Source organism: Suncus etruscus, chromosome 7 (genome assembly GCF_024139225.1).
Source record: "Suncus etruscus isolate mSunEtr1 chromosome 7, mSunEtr1.pri.cur, whole genome shotgun sequence".
NCBI classification, from domain to species: domain Eukaryota; kingdom Metazoa; phylum Chordata; class Mammalia; order Eulipotyphla; family Soricidae; genus Suncus; species Suncus etruscus.
Genome location: NC_064854.1, coordinates 33966367 through 33984547, shown reverse-complemented (window position 1 = coordinate 33984547; position 18181 = coordinate 33966367). Strand labels below are relative to the sequence as shown.

Below are 18181 nucleotides of genomic sequence, written 5' to 3'. Positions count from 1 at the left end.
TTGAGGAGCACACAAAACTGTCAGTCCTTTGCTGGGGGCTGGGGATGTCAGCCTCATAATAGGGAGTTGGGCATTTGCATCTCCTGCTTTCGGAGACACAAGCTACTGTTGAAGTTGCCTCTGAAATGCCTCATCTGATTCATGATCTCTTTCTCCTGCTTTCCCTTTTGGCAGAATCCTCATCCACCTGAAGCCAGACCGATAATATTAGGGCTCCCTGTGCAAAGCCAAGCTTCAGCTTTTTAACTGATCTGGGAACCTGACAATCTGATAATGAGAAAAACAGACCAGGTTGGACACACTAGAGAACATACAGGAGGAATCCAAAAGGAATTCTAGTTTCTATTAAGATAGGGAGAAGTTTTTAAACTCTCAGGTATGTTAAGAAAGCAGCGCACAATGGGAGTGTGTGGTGGGGGAGTCAGGGGAACTCTAGACACACATTCTCATTTGTCAAAAATTCACATAGAATGAGATGCCCGGATGCAGTCTAATGACTGCAGAACAACAGGTAGATTAGTATCACCAGGGCAAAGGACTATTTGCTTTCATTAATGTATCCCAAGATTGGACTAGTCATTTTGGCAGTCACATAAAGAACCTGCTGTTAAATAAGACTCTTAGGTCTGTTTCCCATGCACTGCTGTTAAATCAGGTTTCCCCAATTTTCCCCCTCTAAATACAGAACATTATTAAATTTTGTCTTGTAATTTCCAGTCATTGTTGCAGGTCCATGTAATTTTCTCTCCAATTTCCTTGTCTTTCTCCTCCTCCTTGTTCCCTCTCCCTCTACCTCTTTGTTCCTCTCCTCTCTCTTTACTTTGCTTTTCTCCTATCATTAAATTTATTTACAAGTCCTTGCTCCAGAAATCTGATCACTATCACAGGAACACCGATATTCTCTATTATCTAATGAAATGTCAAGTATAATCGAGTGTATGACAAAGCTTAATTAGGAACCAGAGCTATCAGAGCCTCTGGTTGGGGTAACAATCACCACTTCATGTAACTTCCTTGACTGCAAGCCATTCACTTCCAGAAGGATCCTCTGTTCCTCTAGAGAGTTTTCTGAAGTATACAATCAGCCTCAGTTGAAAATCATTCACTTTCCATCATCCACAGGGCTAAGGTAAATAAATGCCTTGTCTCTAAGGCACTTAACTTGTTTTCCTGCCTCATTCCAAAGTCTTCATTGGTGGCTTAGTTTTGGTTCTGGGCTACACCCAGCAGTGCTCAGGGGTTCAGGGATTACTCAGGATTATATATGGTGCTGGAACTTGAACCCCCATTGGGCTGCATGCATGTCTTACCTACTACTCTAGCCCAGTCTATATTGATTACCTGTGTCTTTTTGCTGGGACACCATACCCCTGTATGTCTGACAATTTTACTACACCCATAAAACTTGGTTCAATTCTGAACAAAGGCAGAATACATGTGTCACTTTGACTTCTCATGACACCCAACCTTGACCTCTAGAACCTTATTTAGGCCCATTGTGTTATAGGTATTCTGCATTCTCTGTCTGTCTGTCTGTCTCTGTCTCACACACACAAACACAAAGACATGTCCAGCAAGGAACATAGTAGCCATCATTGCAAAAGATTCAATATAGTTTTCTTGAAGAATTAGCAAAATTATCTTGGAATTGTAATTATTCATGAAACTGATCTATCCTTCCAATAACCTATGAACAGATGCTTGATGAATCTAAATCCTCCTAACCTACAAGGTTTTTGTTTATTTTTTTGAGGATGAGGCTTTATAAAAACAACAGCATGTCAACCCATAACATGGTCTCTGTGATATTTCTTTTTTTTTGTTTTTTGTTTTTTGGGCCACACCCGGCGTTGCTCAGGGGTTACTCCTGGTTATCTACTCAGAAATAGCTCCTGGCAGGCATGGGGGACCATATGGGACACCGGGATTCAAACCAACCACCTTTGGTCCTGGATTGGCTGCTGGCAAGGCAAACACTGCTGTGTTATCTCTCCGGGCCCTCTATGATATTTCTGATTTTTTCTTACAAATAATAGTCTTCAAGGGGCAAAAAAAAAGCAAAATATTTTATTTTAAAATAAATCATAAATAAGAGTAAATTAAATGAATATAGAATGGATATTGGATTCCGACTCATCAAATTCAGCTACTTAAATTCTTATTTATTTTGCTTTTGTGTTTGTACAGCCACGTAAGGCTGTGCTCAGGGCTTATTTCTGCCTCTTGGATCATATGGGATGCTGGGGATCAAAACCTTGTGAGCCACATGCAAGACAAGAAGAGCCTTTACCCACTGCATTTCTTCTTCAGTCCAGAGTTAAGTTCTTTAATCTTAGGAAGTTGTTTTTTTTTTTTTTTTACATATAAAACAGATTGTTAAACTAAATAATCCCCAGGGTTATTTATGACCTTCATGGCTTAAAATTCTTTAAAACAGAGAATCCAACATATGGGGCTTTGGGTGAAACAATTATAAATGGACAAAAGTTACCTCTGGGGTTGAGAAATATAGAATCATGGGATAAAAAGTGACTTGGAGATAACAGACATTTTTTCATGCTGTGGCAACTGGTTATCAGGATAATATTACAGGAAACAAGATATCATTTTAGTTTCATAGAGGATAGGAGTTGTTCATGGTTGTATCTCTAAGTGTATAGTTTTAACTCCTTTTAACCCCTAAGAGTCAGCATACTAAATAGTATCTCCAGATACCTAAGTCGAGTCATAGAAAAATTCTCCTTCAGGGGCTGAAGAGATAGTACAATGGATAAGGTGCTTACTGGGCATGTGGCCACCCAGATTTTATCCCCCCAAGAGTTATTCTTCAATGTTGAAAGAGGAGAAAATTCTGAGCACAGCCGAGTGTGGCCCATCTCCCAACAAAAATAGCTGCTTCACTCTGTGGCTGTCCAGCTCCAATTATACATATGCTCCTGTTATCAAATATTAGCTTAAGAATAATGGCTATAAACTTTAGCCTCTGGTTGAAACAAACCATTTATTTGCTTAAAGCTGCCTGTCTGAGGAAGCCACTGCTGACTGCTGTGTACACATGCCCAAGCATCTGAACAGGACAAGGTACATGTTCACAGGAAATGCATACAATGCATAATGTGTCAAAGTCTGTTAGACTTCAGCAGCAATAATTTTTTTTTTTTTTTTTTTTTTGTGATTTTTGGGTCACACCCGGCAGTGCTCAGGGGTTACTCCTGGCTTCATGCTCAGAAATTGCTCCTGGCAGGCATGGGGGACCATATGGGACGCCGGGATTCGAACCGATGACCTTATGCATGAAAGGCAAACGCTTTACCTCCATGCTATCTCTCCGGCCCCAGCAGCAATAATTTTTAGGTGACATCCAGAATTAATCCCATGAACAGGAACTAATATTTTCTAGGAAAACTAGACTAAAAAGAGAGGTAATTGGGGAAGGGGAATTATATATATTATAAATATATAATATATTAATATTATATATTTATAATATATATTGTATACTAAGAGGCAAATAAATGCTAGTTGGGCAGTGAGGAAAGCAGATGTTCTTGGAGAAAGGATTGAGAGGTGCAATGATGCCATTCCAACATGAAAATGAACTTAGGGGTGCTCCCTAGATGTCTCTTGGAGAGAGGAGATCTGAAGATAGCTGTTTCCTAGAACATTTTGCCATGACATGGGATGTGTACTAAAGATTAAGGCATCTTAAATTTTCCTCCCTCGTAGAACATAACATAATTTTAAAAACATAACATAATTTATATTTTCCTCCCTCGGAGAACATAACATGGGCAATAGAGGCCAGAAACATCCATGAAGTTTATGACATGGTTGATTCTGAGTTGCTGAGCATTCAGAAACCTTTTTCTATTGCCATTTCCACCTCCACCCCCCCAATTTGGTTAAGACATTCAATATGGGTGTGACCACTGCTAAAGTTGCTATGTATTAATTCTAGAACCTCTTTACCCTCAGAGAGAGTGAGGACAGGAACCCAAAAGTCAAGAGGAATTTTCCCTAATGCAGGAGTGCAGGCATGTGCCTAGATGCGGCCAATGCTCGTTTGATACCCAACTCCACATTGGTTGTCTGAACACCACTAGAAGTCACTCCTGAGCACAAAGTCGGGTGTATCCTCCCTAAAAACAAAGACAAGTTCTCCCTTTCAGTATAACTATTCTGTAGACATTTCTACAAATGTCCTGTGAAGTGGTAAATAGGCAGTTAAGCACTCAAAAAAAAAACCCTGTGGACTTGATGCATAGGAGATCATTGTTACACTCACACTTGGCACTGGGAGATAGGAAAATGCAATCAGAAGCAAGAGCCCAGCACAAGCCCTTTGCCTTCTTAGTGGACTGGAGTTAGGTTGCATGCCTCAGTTGAACCCAATGAATCAGCACCAGGAAATTAGGTGAGTCACATTGATACAGGGGATGGCAGCTGGTGTTAAAGAAAACAGCAGCTGTGGGACTTAAGGTAGTGAGTTCTTCACTCATAGAAACAATCATTAAGTCTCCAGTTTGGGGCTGGAGCGATAGCACAGTGGTAGGGCCTTTGCCTTGCATGCTGCAGTCCTGGGACAGACCCAGGTTCAATCCTTAGAATTCCATATGGTCCCCACGCCAGCCAGGAGCGATTTCAGAGCATTGAGCCAGGAGTAGCCCCTGAGTGCTGCCGCCAGGTGTGGCCCAAACACCAAATACATATAAAAGTCTAGAGATTAGTTACAGTACAAATAAAAGAGAAAGACAATGACTAAAGGTGAAGAGAGTCAAGCCAAGATTTCTAAAAGGAGCCTTCACCTCCAAAAAAATCATCGCATAATCTGTTCTGCTTATTATTATTTTTATCAAGGTCACACTCTGAACAAGCTGGATCACCCTGTTAAAGCCAGAGATGCAAGGTGTGTGTGTGTGTGTGTGTGTGTGTGTGTGTGTGTGTGTGAGAGAGAGAGAGAGAGAGAGAGAGAGAGAGAGAGAGAGAGAGAGAAGGGGGTGAGCGAGAGAGAGGGAGAGGGAAAGAGCAAGAGAGAGGGAGAGGGAGTGGGAGAGAGAATGAGTGAATGTGTATGTGTGTGTGTGTGTGTGTGTGTGTGTGTGTGAGAGAGAGAGAGAGAGAGAGAGAGAGAGAGAGAGAGAGAGAGAGAGAGATGGTGGTGGCATTGGAATTCCACCTAGGTGCATACACATGCTAGGCTTATGTTCCACTCTTGAGCTATCGCCCAAGGTCCTCAGTTTTTCATTTAATTAATTTATTTCATTTTCTTTGTATCTGGCTAGAGAAGGATTGGGCCACATCTAATGGTTCTCAGAGGCTACTCTTAGCTCTGTGCTCAGGGGGCTCAGAGGAGGTTAGTATTTGGTACTGGAGTTGGCCACATCTATGACAAATGCCGTAACTCTGTTCCATCTCTCTCATTCCTATTATTATCATTATTGTTGTGTGTGGGTCACAACCAGTTATTATCAGGATTCACTCCTGGCTCTGTGCTCAGGGATTGCTCCTGGTGGTATTCAGGGGACCACATTCCCGGGATCAAACCTAGGATTCCCTGTACTATCTCGTTGCATCTTCAGTTTATTATCATTATATTAAAGAACAGACAATGAAAGAGCATAAATTCTCTCATCTTAACCTCATAGAGATTTTTTGAGGTCATAAACTCTATTATTTCTCTGGGGAGCAAAGAACCATGCAGAATGTCAATAACACCCCAACTCTGGCACTCAAGAGTAAAAGGGGGAGACAACCATGTCTTACCTGGATCGGCTTTCAGTGGGGAAGTCACCAGTGCTGTGGCTTGGGGAGGACTGGGACACAGATGGCATCTGCCTCAGAGACCTTGGCGTTTCTCCGAAGGTGCTGTCAGCCCCTGAGAACAGGAAGGAAGAGGGGGTGTCCCCCGAGGTGGCGCTCAGCTGTCTATCGCGTCTTTGGTTTTCCACGTTGAGCAGCACCTCTGTGTCAGACACCCCATCAGTCCCGCGTGGGGCATAGTCCTTGGATTCAGCCACGTAGGTCCTAAACCCCATGATCTCTGTCCTGGAGTAGGGAGAACTCGATTCCTTGCCAGTCTCATCCCATTTATCGCTTTTGCATCCCCTCTTCTCTGTAGCATCCGAGTCCTTCCTGGACTTGGTGTATCGGCATGAAGAGTCAGAATCTGTTTCCAAATCCAGAGAAATCCCGTATTTTTCTGCCAACTGCCTTCTCCTCTCAGCTTTGTACCTTGCAATCCTTTCTGCTTTGGACTCCAGCCCCTGGGTGTCTATGGTACCTGAACCATAGGAGTCGCCTTGAACACCTGAGGTTTCTGGGCCGTGCTTGGAGCGACTCTGCTTCTCTACTGAAAATTCAGACTTTTCTTCCTCTTCATTAGCTCGGCCTATATGAAGATCACAAAGTTAATTACAGATGGACTTCAAGGAATGACACATTTACAGCTTTCTGGGCTGGACAATAAATAATACACCTAGACTCTGAGCCACCAATTTCTCATGGAGGAAGTTGAAGTTGAAGGTGATGCCAGTGATTTACCCCAGAAGCTGAAGCAGGAGCAGCTCTGTCACGAAACAGAAAGTCTGTGCTTCTCCTCTGGCTTTCATACTTATTCCTGTGCCTATTCATGCCGGCTTCCACCATAGCTCAGTCCCCAATACCCGGAGCTCCCTGATTCTTGCTCAATGCTCATGTCCCCTTATTTATTTAATTTGTTTAAGAATTTAAGATTTCATGTGTGAGCAGTTGACAAGTTGTTTTTGGGGGGTGGACACACCTGGAAGCACTCAGGGTTTACTCCTGACTCTGAGCTCAGAAATCACTTCTGGAGTCTCAGGGGACCATATGGGATGTCAGGGATCAAACCCAGGCCCATCCTGGGTCAGCTGTGTACAAGGCAAATGCCCTACACCACTGTACTATCGCTCCGGCCCCATGCTAGGAGTAATTTCTAAGTGCAGCTGGGTGTGACCCTAAAACAAAACAAAACAAAACAAAACAAAAAAAGGCAGTAGATAATTGAACTGCTTTAATTTGGTAAGTGACAGATTATGGCTTCACAGGATCTGATTGCAACCATGAGAACAACCGTTCCTATCAATATTCACCAATTGATATTTTCCCCCTCAGAAGTAAATATTTTCCTCATTGGCAGCACCAGACTATCTGTAAGTGATGTCTAACAAAAAATATAGTAAGGTAAGTACCACAAACACTACCTTATGACAAAAAATTGTTCATATGAAAAAATATTCCTATATTTGCTTTAAATACTTTGTATAATAGGTTTTTTTTCTGCTACAAAAATAATTCATGCGTTCCATTACATTAATATTTTATATAAAACCTTTTCTTTCTACTTGCAAAATCCATTTTGAAGACCTCATTTTGTTACGATCTCATAATTTTGTATCCACTAAGCATTTTGCATTTAGTATAAACCTTCCCATATTGTAGGATATTTAAGTTGTTTTTAACTTTTAATCACTCTGATTTTGATTACTGATTTTTTTTTTTTATTTTGGGCCACACTGGTGATGCTCAGTGGCTACTCCTGGCTATGCAATCAGAAATCGCTCCTGGCTTGGGGGACCATATGGGACACCGGGGGAACTGAGGTCTGTCCTGGGTCAGCTGCGTGCAAGGCAAATGCCCTACTGCTGTGCCATTGCTCTGGCCCCTTGATTACTGATTTTTGAGAAAGCAAAATGCCGACGTTTGTCTGTGTGTATGTTTTGTTGTTTTTGTTGTTGTTGTTTTTTCTTTTCTGTCATACCCAGTGGAACTCAAAGTTACTCCTGGCTCTGTGCTCAGAAGTGACTCCTGGCAGGTTTGGGGTATCATAAGGAATGCCGGGGATTCGAAACCCTGGTTGACTGCAGGCAAGGTAGTCATGGTGTGCTATCGCTCAGGACCCCCCAAAAGCAGAAGTTATCTGGATCAAAACTAGAGGTTCAGAGATTACTCCTGGCTCTGCACTCAGGAATATTCCTGGTAGTACATGGTGGACCATATGGGATCTGATTAATTGAAGCTGAGTTGGCCACATGCAAGGCAAATTCTCTATCTGCTATACTCTCTCTTCAGCCTCTAAAGAAGAATCAAACAATACAACTTTTTAAGATATTAACAAGTGTCTTAAATTAATTACCATAAGTCTGCATTGATTTATACATATATGCAATGTACTCACTGAGTGCTAAATAAAAAAAAACTGCCCTTATTTGTTGCTAGGGAAAGAGGAGAAATATCAAGTACTTATTATTCATTACATTATGTTTTTCTTCTCTGGAACACCTTGTCAAATGTATTGTTTTTAACATCTATTAATATAATCATGTAATTCTTTTAATAGCTAAATGTCAACTTTCAGAGAAATAGGACACTTTATCTGATTTTATGAATATTTTTAAGGCTTTCTTGCTTATTTTCTGTGAAGTGCTGTGTACGATTCTCTTTAGAGTACAGGTGTCATTTGTTATTTACTCAAATCAATTTACAGGGTTAGCTCTTTCTTTTTTGGTTTTTGGTTTCTGGGTCATACCCGGCAGTGCTCAGGGGTTACTGCTGAATCTGTGCTCAGAAGTTGGTCCTGACAGACTCAGAGGACTATACGGGATGCCAGGAATTGAACCAGAATTTGTCCAGGATTGGCCACATGCAAGGCAAACGCCCTACTGCTATGCTATCACTCTGGCCCCTACAGGGGTTATTTCTGACTTGAAAGTTCTTTTCCATTCAAGCTAGGTTAAAAAAAAAGTTTCACCTATGCCTTCATGGTTTTAATTATTTTAAAAAACCATCATGATTGGAGCAAATTTGGGGGTTTGGTGTTAAAAAAAAAAAAAACAACTTCCACTGCCATTTATTTGTGATAGAACTCTTCCTTTTCTCACTAATCTGCGATGGCTGATATTTTATATACACTATTTTATATACATTAGGGCTTACTTCTGGTGATAACTTTTGGTACATGTCTATTATTGCTTCTTTACACAGGTCAACATTTATGTATGCAATTTCAAAACCATATGAGTTTTCCTTTTTTTTTAGGCCAAAGATGATCAAAATCTGTAGAGATAAATCAACTGATCACATCACCCAGAGAGATCAACAACACTCTCAAAGGGTTAAACTCTGAGATATATAAAATAAATAAATTCCAGCTCTAAAAGGCAGCATCACAGAGCCCATAGGCAGGGAAGGAGATAGAAGAATAGCCCTGGGTGCCTTGTCCTCTCTCAAGGTCAAGTTGAATAGTGATGTCCATAATAATGACTCTTGGCAACAGAAACACAGTCATATTGACACATGACCTAATATAAGACAGGTAATAGATTTTAAATGACATATAGTTAAAGTAATTAAAATGGGAATTTGCTGCAAAACCAGCTCACCTCTGAGCCCTGCTGTGCCAATGCTGGGCACCTGAGCATGCTGTTTAAACCTCAGAGAAGAGAGCAGAGTCCGGCCAATTTAAAAAAAAAAAGCACCAAATGGTGCCACTTGCAGTAAGGTCAGTATCACAAGACTTATTACCTTATAAGTTAATTTCAGCTTCTCTTAGAAATGAAACCTTCCACTAGCATGATCTGATTAGCACTAATCTGCCTGGAAGATCCCTTAGATGACTAAGTCAACAATAGAATCAAGAGACCCAAACTACAAGCTATACACAAAAGGGACCTGTTACACTAGCAGTCTAGGGGGCTAAGAGTAGAGATATGGGATGCATGCTGGAAACTATGGTGGAGGGAGATCAATACTAGTGGTAGGAGTGGTCCGAATTCACTCTCACTATGTACCTTAAATGCAACTGTGAAAGACTTACAATTCACATTGGCATCAATAAAAAAAAAAATATATATATATATATATATATATATAAAGGAGAGGGTGACAGACCTGCTTATCTTCTGGTTGTCTGACACACTCCCCCCCCCCCCACTTTTTCCTTCTCTTCTTTCTTTTTCTTTTATTTTGGTTTTTGGGGTCACAGCCAGCAGTGCTTCAGGACTTACTCCTGGCTCTGTGCTCAGGGATCATTTCTAATGGTGGTTGGGGGGATAGGGGTGTGTGACTATACAATATTAGGGACTGAAGAGGCGTGGCTTCAAGGCAAGCTCCTTAACCTCTATGTCTTTCTCCCTCTCCCTGGAAAGGGACTTATTTCTAAGGGGTTATAATACCAGGCATACAGGTGGGCAGGGCATTGCTGACGGATGTTGAGGTTTTAAGCAAATGCATGCATTCTGTGAATATATCTATGCCCAGTTTTCTCTCCACACAACAGGCTCAAGACCCCTACAGCAGCTGTCTTGCAGAGCAGCAGTAACAAGCCTGCTCACCAATGTGTGGGCTGGCCGGGTCAGAGGCACGCATGTATCTGGGCTTGTCTTCCTCCAGTAGTCGGTGAGTCACCAGCCCTGTGCAGCTCTGCAAGAGGATGGGCTGGGCATCACTTTCAATTCCTTCCAGCCGCCTGGCAATTCTCTCCTTTCTGAACAAAGATACCAAAAATTGTACAGTGAACAATGTGGAATCAACGCATGGCATTGCCAAGCCCTTCTACTTCCCGATTACACTAAAAAAAAAAAAAAAAACTCACCTTTTCATGTTTGGATATTCTTTTGCCTGTGGTTCAAATAATTTTCTTAATTCTGAAACTGGAGCAATATACAAAAAAGATTAAGATAGGCAGGTATTTAGAAGTCAGTTGTTCATTTTAATTCACACAGCAACTTGTTTATTTCACTCATATTTCTATCCTTGGCTTCCACTTAATAGTGAGAGACAAAAGTAATCTGGTTTCTATATTCCAGAAGATTGTCTTCTAGTAGGGGGAATAAAGTAAGTATACACACACACACACACACACACACACACACACACACACACACATACACACACATGTGTGTGCTTAAGTAGTAGTACAGTAGTACCACAAATATAAGAAAGACAGTAATAGGACCATTCTAGTTCACTAAAGAAACTCTGAGAGCAATATTAACTTTTATTTTGAACTTTTATTACTTTTCATTTTTATTATTTTAACTTTTATTACATTTAATGAGGTATTCTAACCTCTTCATATGGAAAATATACCTGTAAAGACTGGAACTAGAACCCCCAATAGGCATACCATCAAACTACAACATTATGAATTCACACCACTCTTATTTCATGGTATCATTTAACCTCTAAATCCCTTGAAAAACTCAAATGTGTTTTTTACTGTACCTACTATAAGCATATACATCTCAGTTGTAGCTTTATTTTCTAGCTTCCCCTTATAGACACTTATCAGAAGAAATGCTAAGTTTGGCTTCTGTGCTCTCATTTAGATGGATGATGGTTAAAGTCATTCCCCTAACATGCCTGGTAATGCCGGATGACCAGGAAAATGTTTTTTTATTGAGAGTAAGCAGTCTCATGTGATACTGACTACAAGGATATTGCAGACATGCTAAACAATCATGTCTTTGGGGGGAGAACAGCTGAATTTGGTGGAGAATAAAGGTCTCTCTTCTTGCTTCTTCTTTGGTCATGTGAACTCATAGGGCACTCTGAGTGCCCCCTTTTACTGGGAGAAGGAGTGGGTCACTCATAGCCTCAGGCTTCATGCACATTTTTGTGACAGGCTGAGTCAAAGAAGAAACTCAAAGAAGAGGGCATGAATAAATTACTTTTCATTTGGCAGGACTTTGGTTATACTTGCTTTTTCTTTTGCAAGTGGTCATTTTAAGAAATGGATGTGATCACACCCACCACACTTATGTTGTCTATTGATTGTACTCAGAATATGAGTCATGCTTTGATGTAATACACCTTGAAATTTTCGTGGGATTGACTTGCATTGAAATAGCTGTCTCCAAAAAATAAATAAATAATTAAATAAATAAATAAAATAAAATAAAATAAATGAAATAGCTGTCTCCAAAAATGTGGCTCTTCCTATTGGCCTTTCAGGAAACAGTGGTCAGAGATGTGTTTGCTCTGTGGGAATTCAGCAAGTTCCCAGATTATGGGCAAAGACCAGTGAAGATAATGGTGCATCCTGCCTGCCACCTTTTGGCTACTAAGAGCTGCCCTGTTGATATATTAGCTCTTGAGTGTGATGGAGATAAAACTTTACTGGCAAATAGTACATGTCTTAAAATCATTCTCAAGGAAGATACAAAACTATAGCATCAACTAGATGCTGTCAACCCTGAAGAAGAGACTGGGACCCTAGTTTTCATAATATTGCTCACGAGGTGATGGCTGCCCAAACTGAAGCCCTCTGGAAGGGATGCCTTAAATCTTGAGGAACAGAATAGACTGGCACATGAAAAGGGTGCCAGTCAAGGAGTGGGAGGAAACCTGGGGTCACTGTTGAAAGAAGTTGACATTGGTGATAGAAATGGTGCTGGAACATATGCACCTAAATAAATCATAGTATCTTGATAAAAATTTAAAAATAAAGGGGTCCCTAGAGAGCTCTATTTCTCTCTTTCTTCTTAATATTTTTTTAGTACTTGGGATGGATCCTAGTCCAGGACCTTAAATATAGGCTTCACATATGCAAGACAGGTCCTATATATATAAATGAGCCATGTTACTGGCTCTCCCTCAGATCATTTTAGCCCCTTCCACCAGGGAGGAAAGTTGGCCTCCAAGAACCCTGTCACATACCCTGGTCTTGTACCACTAGCCTCCAGGACTGTCAGCAATAATGTCTGCTATTTATGAGCCATCCAGTCTGTGTCATTTTCTTATCATTATCAAAGTGACTAAGGCTGGGTAAACAGAAAAATATTAATATAATATACACAGAGTAGCATGTAACTTCCACTGGGAAAACTTAAGATAAGTTTTTGGGAGAATACTAATTTGAAACTAAAAATCACTTTCATTAAATTTTCATTTTTTTCTACATAATTTATGCAACTGAAGACATTTTAAAAATTCCAGTAGTACATGTGGGGAAAAAACTAAGCACCAAGTAGCTGCCTGGAATTCTCTATTTTCAATCTTCTTGCCAGAAATATCAACTAATCTTAAGACTATGCCAAAGTCCTAATCACCAAAACATGATACTTTGGCTACTGTCATTACTTCCCTGTTTCAATATTCTAGAAAGACTAAAGTCATATAAGATGAGGATGGGCTGGTAGTCAGACTACATTCATCATAAAAACTGACCCCCAAGAAGCTGGAGGTACTGAGATTCCAAGTCAAAACTCTTACAAACCTGCCTGTGGACAAGATAGTGAGCTGACTCTCCATGTGATCCCTGCCCATTCCTAGACACCACAGAATGGTCAACCAACCAGCCAATGAACATAGCATCTGATGGCCATTCATTGCTGGGGATGAGACATGTTAGGGGAGCAAGTAGCAGATACTTTGGTATACCTCTACCAGATGAAAGACTCTGATTGCTTTCCTGGAATATAGCAAAGGTAACCTTGTAAGTGGATTTGTTGTGTGCCTGGTGCTACTCAATATGTGGCCCCACAGACCTTTCTCCTAAAGCATTTTTGGTTGCTGTGACAGAAAGATGCTCCTGTATGTTTACAAAGTCTTTCTCAGGGTGAGCCATCCTGCTTTAAGAACCACTGATTCTAGTACAAAGTGAAGTGACTGCTTCCTTGTCATCTGATCCCTGGTCTCAACAGTCCCTTCTGCAATCAAGCTTGGATTCCAAGTCAAAACTCTTTCAAGTCTACAAACATCTAGTCTTGGTCCTGCTTATTTATTTATATATTCATCTATTTATTTGTTGTTTTGGGGTCACACCAGTGATTTCAGAAGTTACTCATGGCTCTGCACTCAGCAATTGCTCCTGAAAGGATTAGGAGACTATATGGGATGCTGGACCATATGAGATGCTGTAGAAATCAAAGAAAATCAAAACACACACTCTCATTCTATATATTAACCATAGTGTTTTTATAACTAACTGATAAATAAGTTATCATAATATTAAATTTGAATATAGTTTAGGATTGACCAAAAGACCAAAAAGTTTTTCTGCTAAAATTTTTTATAGAATTTCAAATTTAGGGGTTGGAGAGAGAGCACAGTGGTAGGTGATGGTCAAAGTCATTCCCCTAATATGCCTGGTAATGCCAGATGACCAGGAAAATGCAAGCAGCTGATCCAGGACAGATGGTAGTTTAAATTCTGGCATCCCATATGGTCCCCCGTGCCTGCCGGGAGTGATTTCTCAGGAGCACCCCTTGAGCACTGCCAGTGTGACCAATAAAAATATAAATAAATAAATTTCAAATTTATACAAAGTGTAGATGTGGAGAGAAAATAGACATTTCTCTGAGGAAGACCAACAGAGGGTCAACAGACACATAAAAATGCTCATCATCACTTACCTTTAGAGAAAAATTCAAATCAAGATAACAATGAGATATTATCTTACACCAGGAAGGATGGCACATATAAAAATAATGGGAAAAATCTCTGTTCGTGGGGCTGTGGTGTAAAAGGAACTTCATAAATTGTTGGTAGGAATGCTACCAGGTCTAACCCCTATGGAAAACAGTATGGAGGGTTCTTAGTAAACTCAAAATTAAGCTGCTATCTAACCAAGTAATCCCTCTTTTGGGTATCTATCCCCAAGACAGAAAAAAATTCATCCAAAAGGATGTATGCACACTACTATTCATTGCAGCCCTTAATATAATAGTCAAGACTTGGAATCAACCTACATGTCCTGTAACAACAAATGAGTGGATCATGAAGATGTGGTGTATATATTGACAATGGAATACTACATAGCTGTAAGAAATGATGCAATAATGTAATTTGCAGCTACATGGATGAAAGTGGAAAATATTATATTAAATGAAGTAAGCCAGAAGAAGGATAAATACAAAATGATATCACTTATATGGAGTATTTAGAATAACTGCATGAAGAAATACAGTAGTATAAATGGGAGTTGTCTCAAACACCCTTGGCCCCAGAGTTTAGCGAGGAGAAGGAAAGAAACTGAGTGGAAGAGGAGAAATACAAATATGAAAGGATGATGGCTAGGGGCCAAGCAGTCTCGTTGCATTGATAGTGTTACAAAAGGATAGAACACAATATCCAAGCCAAAGGCAACAACAATAGAATCAAGAGATCCAAATTTTAACAATGTAAATTTAAAATACGTCTGTTATACTGGCAGGTTAAGGGTTAAGAGAGTGGTATAGAATGCACATTGGCAACATTGATGGATGGAGGTGGATACTGGTGGTAGGATTGACCCTAATTCACTATATGTCTGAAACACAACTATGAAGGACTGTAAATCACAACGGTTTCAATAAAATAAAATTAAAAAAGAAAGTATGAATGTTAGCTTGTGCATCATTTGGGGAGAGAGTTGAGTCACACATAGTGGTACTCAGGGGTTACTCTTGGCTCTGCACTCAGAAATTGGTCGTGGCAGGCATGGGGAACCATATGGGATGCCAGGATCCGAACCACCATTCTGGATTGGCTGTGTGCAAGGCAAACACCCTACTGCTGTGCTATCTCTTTGACCCCAGTATATGCATCACATGTTAACATTTTGCTATATTTTGTTCATTTTATCCTCCTGTTCTATTTTCACAAGTATGCTTCAATATGCATGACTATTTATATATTCATTTTTCTGGTCCATTTCAGAGTAAATGACTGCATGAGCTTCTTTATCCTACCCCGTCAGTGTGTGTTTTCTAAAAGCAAAAAATATTATTTTTAAAAATGTTGGCTTCAACAGCCATAATTCAGTTGATTGTATGTTCTGGTCAAAAGGGTACAATTCATAAATGGGCAAGAAGCAGAAATACTACTCCTCACCATACAACAAAAATACAAAGAACTGCTCATTTACTTCTGTTGTAGTGTATTTTGAGTTTGTAAATTTTGGTTTTTTTTTTTTTTTGGGGGGGGGGCCACACCCGTTTGACGCTCAGGGGTTACTCCTGGCTATGTGCTCAGAAATCGCCCCTGGCTTGGGGGGACCATGTGGGACGCCGGGGGATCGAACCGCAGTCCTTCCTTGGCTAGCGCTTGCAAGGCAGACACCTTACCTCCAGCGCCACCTACCCAGCCCCGAGTTTGTAAATTTTGATGATATTCACTGTATCATCCCTTATTTCTGTTTTCTCAGTTTGCTGCTCTTCTCTGAATAAATCTAAACAGTATACTTGAGGCAATATGAACTCTAGGAGTCTATTTCTTCAGTTATTTTTGATGAAAATGGGTTGTTACCTTCCAAGTAACTCAGTTTAAGAGGACTTGACATACAATAACTTATAAAGTTATTTACTTGCCTAGAATACTTGAAATAATTCATAATGCTTAGCATGATTTGGTCTGCCAAGTGCTTTTTGGGGGGAACACTTTATTTCAGTAAGTGCTGAAAAATAGGCATTACTGTAAAATTATTGTTGACTCAGTCTTCACAATTGAATAGAGTAGCTTTTTCCTGAGGAAAATAAGTGATGTAGGATTTATAAAAATACCAATTTCCCTGCCTGCACCTGACAGCCTCTGACACAGCGGATCTAGAATATTCTAAATATTGATCTTACTTTCCACAGGAGAAATGTACCTGATCTTTTACACACAGATGGCAATTGTAAATATAAAGGGAAGCAACTTAGAAAGGGATTATTAAACTAGGAAATTAAAGGAATGATAGTAGAGCATCCCATATGGTCCCCCAAGCCTCTCCAGGAGTGATCCCCGAGCAGAGAGCCAGGTGTAAACTTAAGCATTATCAGTGAGTCTTTTAAACTAGATTTTCGCTTAATTAAGAAACTATTTTTGAAATTTCTGCCCAACTTGTTGCTTCTGCTGTAAAATTGAGATCAACAGAGGATGAAGACTTTTTTTAAGCTAAAAATGATGGTTTTTACAGTAGTGCTGGAGTGGGTAGAAACAAATTGATGCTTATTTTATTATACAGGAAAAATCAAAGGTAGTTGTTGAGTATAAGAGACAGCAAGTACTTAATTGCACATTCATCTTTACTAATGAGAACATAAATAGAACATAACAATACCTACTTGGGGAAGAGGAGAGATAAGTAAAAGACCATCTGTGGTGGGGCTAGAGACCAGTGAGGAACTACAAAACATTAAGTATCAATGCATCAACATGATGTTGAGTCTATGCTCTTCTCTCTCTCTCTCTCTCTCTCTCTCTCTCTCTCTCTCTCTCTCTCTCTCTCTCTCAATGCCTGCATGGGTCTTCAGAGAAAAATTGAGAACTCTCTTGATGAAGGAAGAATCAAGAAAACAGCAGGAATGTGGGGTTTAAAACTACAAGAAGGGTCTGGTGCCACTGCACAACAGGTAGAGTGTTTGCTTTGCAAGTGATTCATCTGGCTTTGATCCTCAAAACCCCATGTGGTCCCAAGACAGCCAGGAGTGATTCCCAAATACAAAGCCATGAGTAAACTCTAAGTACTGCTATGTGTGGCTCCAAAACAACAACAAAAAGTCAAGGAGTTGGAGGTTGTAGAGATATTACTGCAGAAAGAAAGCTTATCTTCCACATGGCCAACTCAGGTTCGATCCCTGACATCATATATGGTCCCCCGATAACTGTCACTATAAGGAATGACTCCTGAGTGCAGAAACAGGAGTAATCCTGAGCATCACTGTGTGTGGCTAAAACAAACAAACTAACAAAAAACCCAACCTACAGAGAGAAGCACTTTCATTGAGGTTAACTCTTGAAGAAAGAAAGGGACATGAAAAAGAGTAGAAACTTGATAACTCGTATTAGGAATGAAAAAGGAGAGATCACTACTGATATGGTAGAGATGCAAAGGGTAATCAGAAACTACTTTGAGAAACTCTATGCCACTAAAAATGAAAACCTGAGGGGCCGGGAAGGTGGCGCTGGAGATAAGGTTCTGCCTTGTAAGCGCTACCAAGGAACGGACCGCGGTTCGATCCCCTGGCGTCCCATATGGTCCCCCCAAGCCAGGGGCGATTTCTGAGCACATAGCCAGGAGTAACCCCTGAGCGTCAAACGGGTGTGGCCCAAAAAAAAAAAAATGAAAACCTGAAAGAAATGGATAAATTTTTGGACTCTTATAATCTTCCACGGTTGAATGAAGAGGATGTAGCATATCTAAACACACCCATCACTATTGAGGAAATTAAGACAGTAATCAAATGTCTGCCCAAAAACA

At 40.3% G+C, this 18181-nt stretch overlaps 1 protein-coding gene across 1 annotated transcript in view; it reads right to left on the bottom strand.

Moving 5' to 3' along the window:
- Window positions 1–18181, bottom strand: part of SVIL (supervillin) — a 261406-nt gene that overhangs the window by 85945 nt on the left and 157280 nt on the right. Inside the window, exons 6-8 of the mRNA XM_049777469.1 lie at window positions 10610–10667; window positions 10350–10501; window positions 5764–6388 (exon numbers count right to left, since the gene is read on the bottom strand). Of these exons, the coding sequence (XP_049633426.1) occupies window positions 5764–6388; window positions 10350–10501; window positions 10610–10617 (785 nt within the window). The 5' untranslated portion in view covers window positions 10618–10667. The remainder of the gene's footprint in view (window positions 1–5763; window positions 6389–10349; window positions 10502–10609; window positions 10668–18181) is intronic.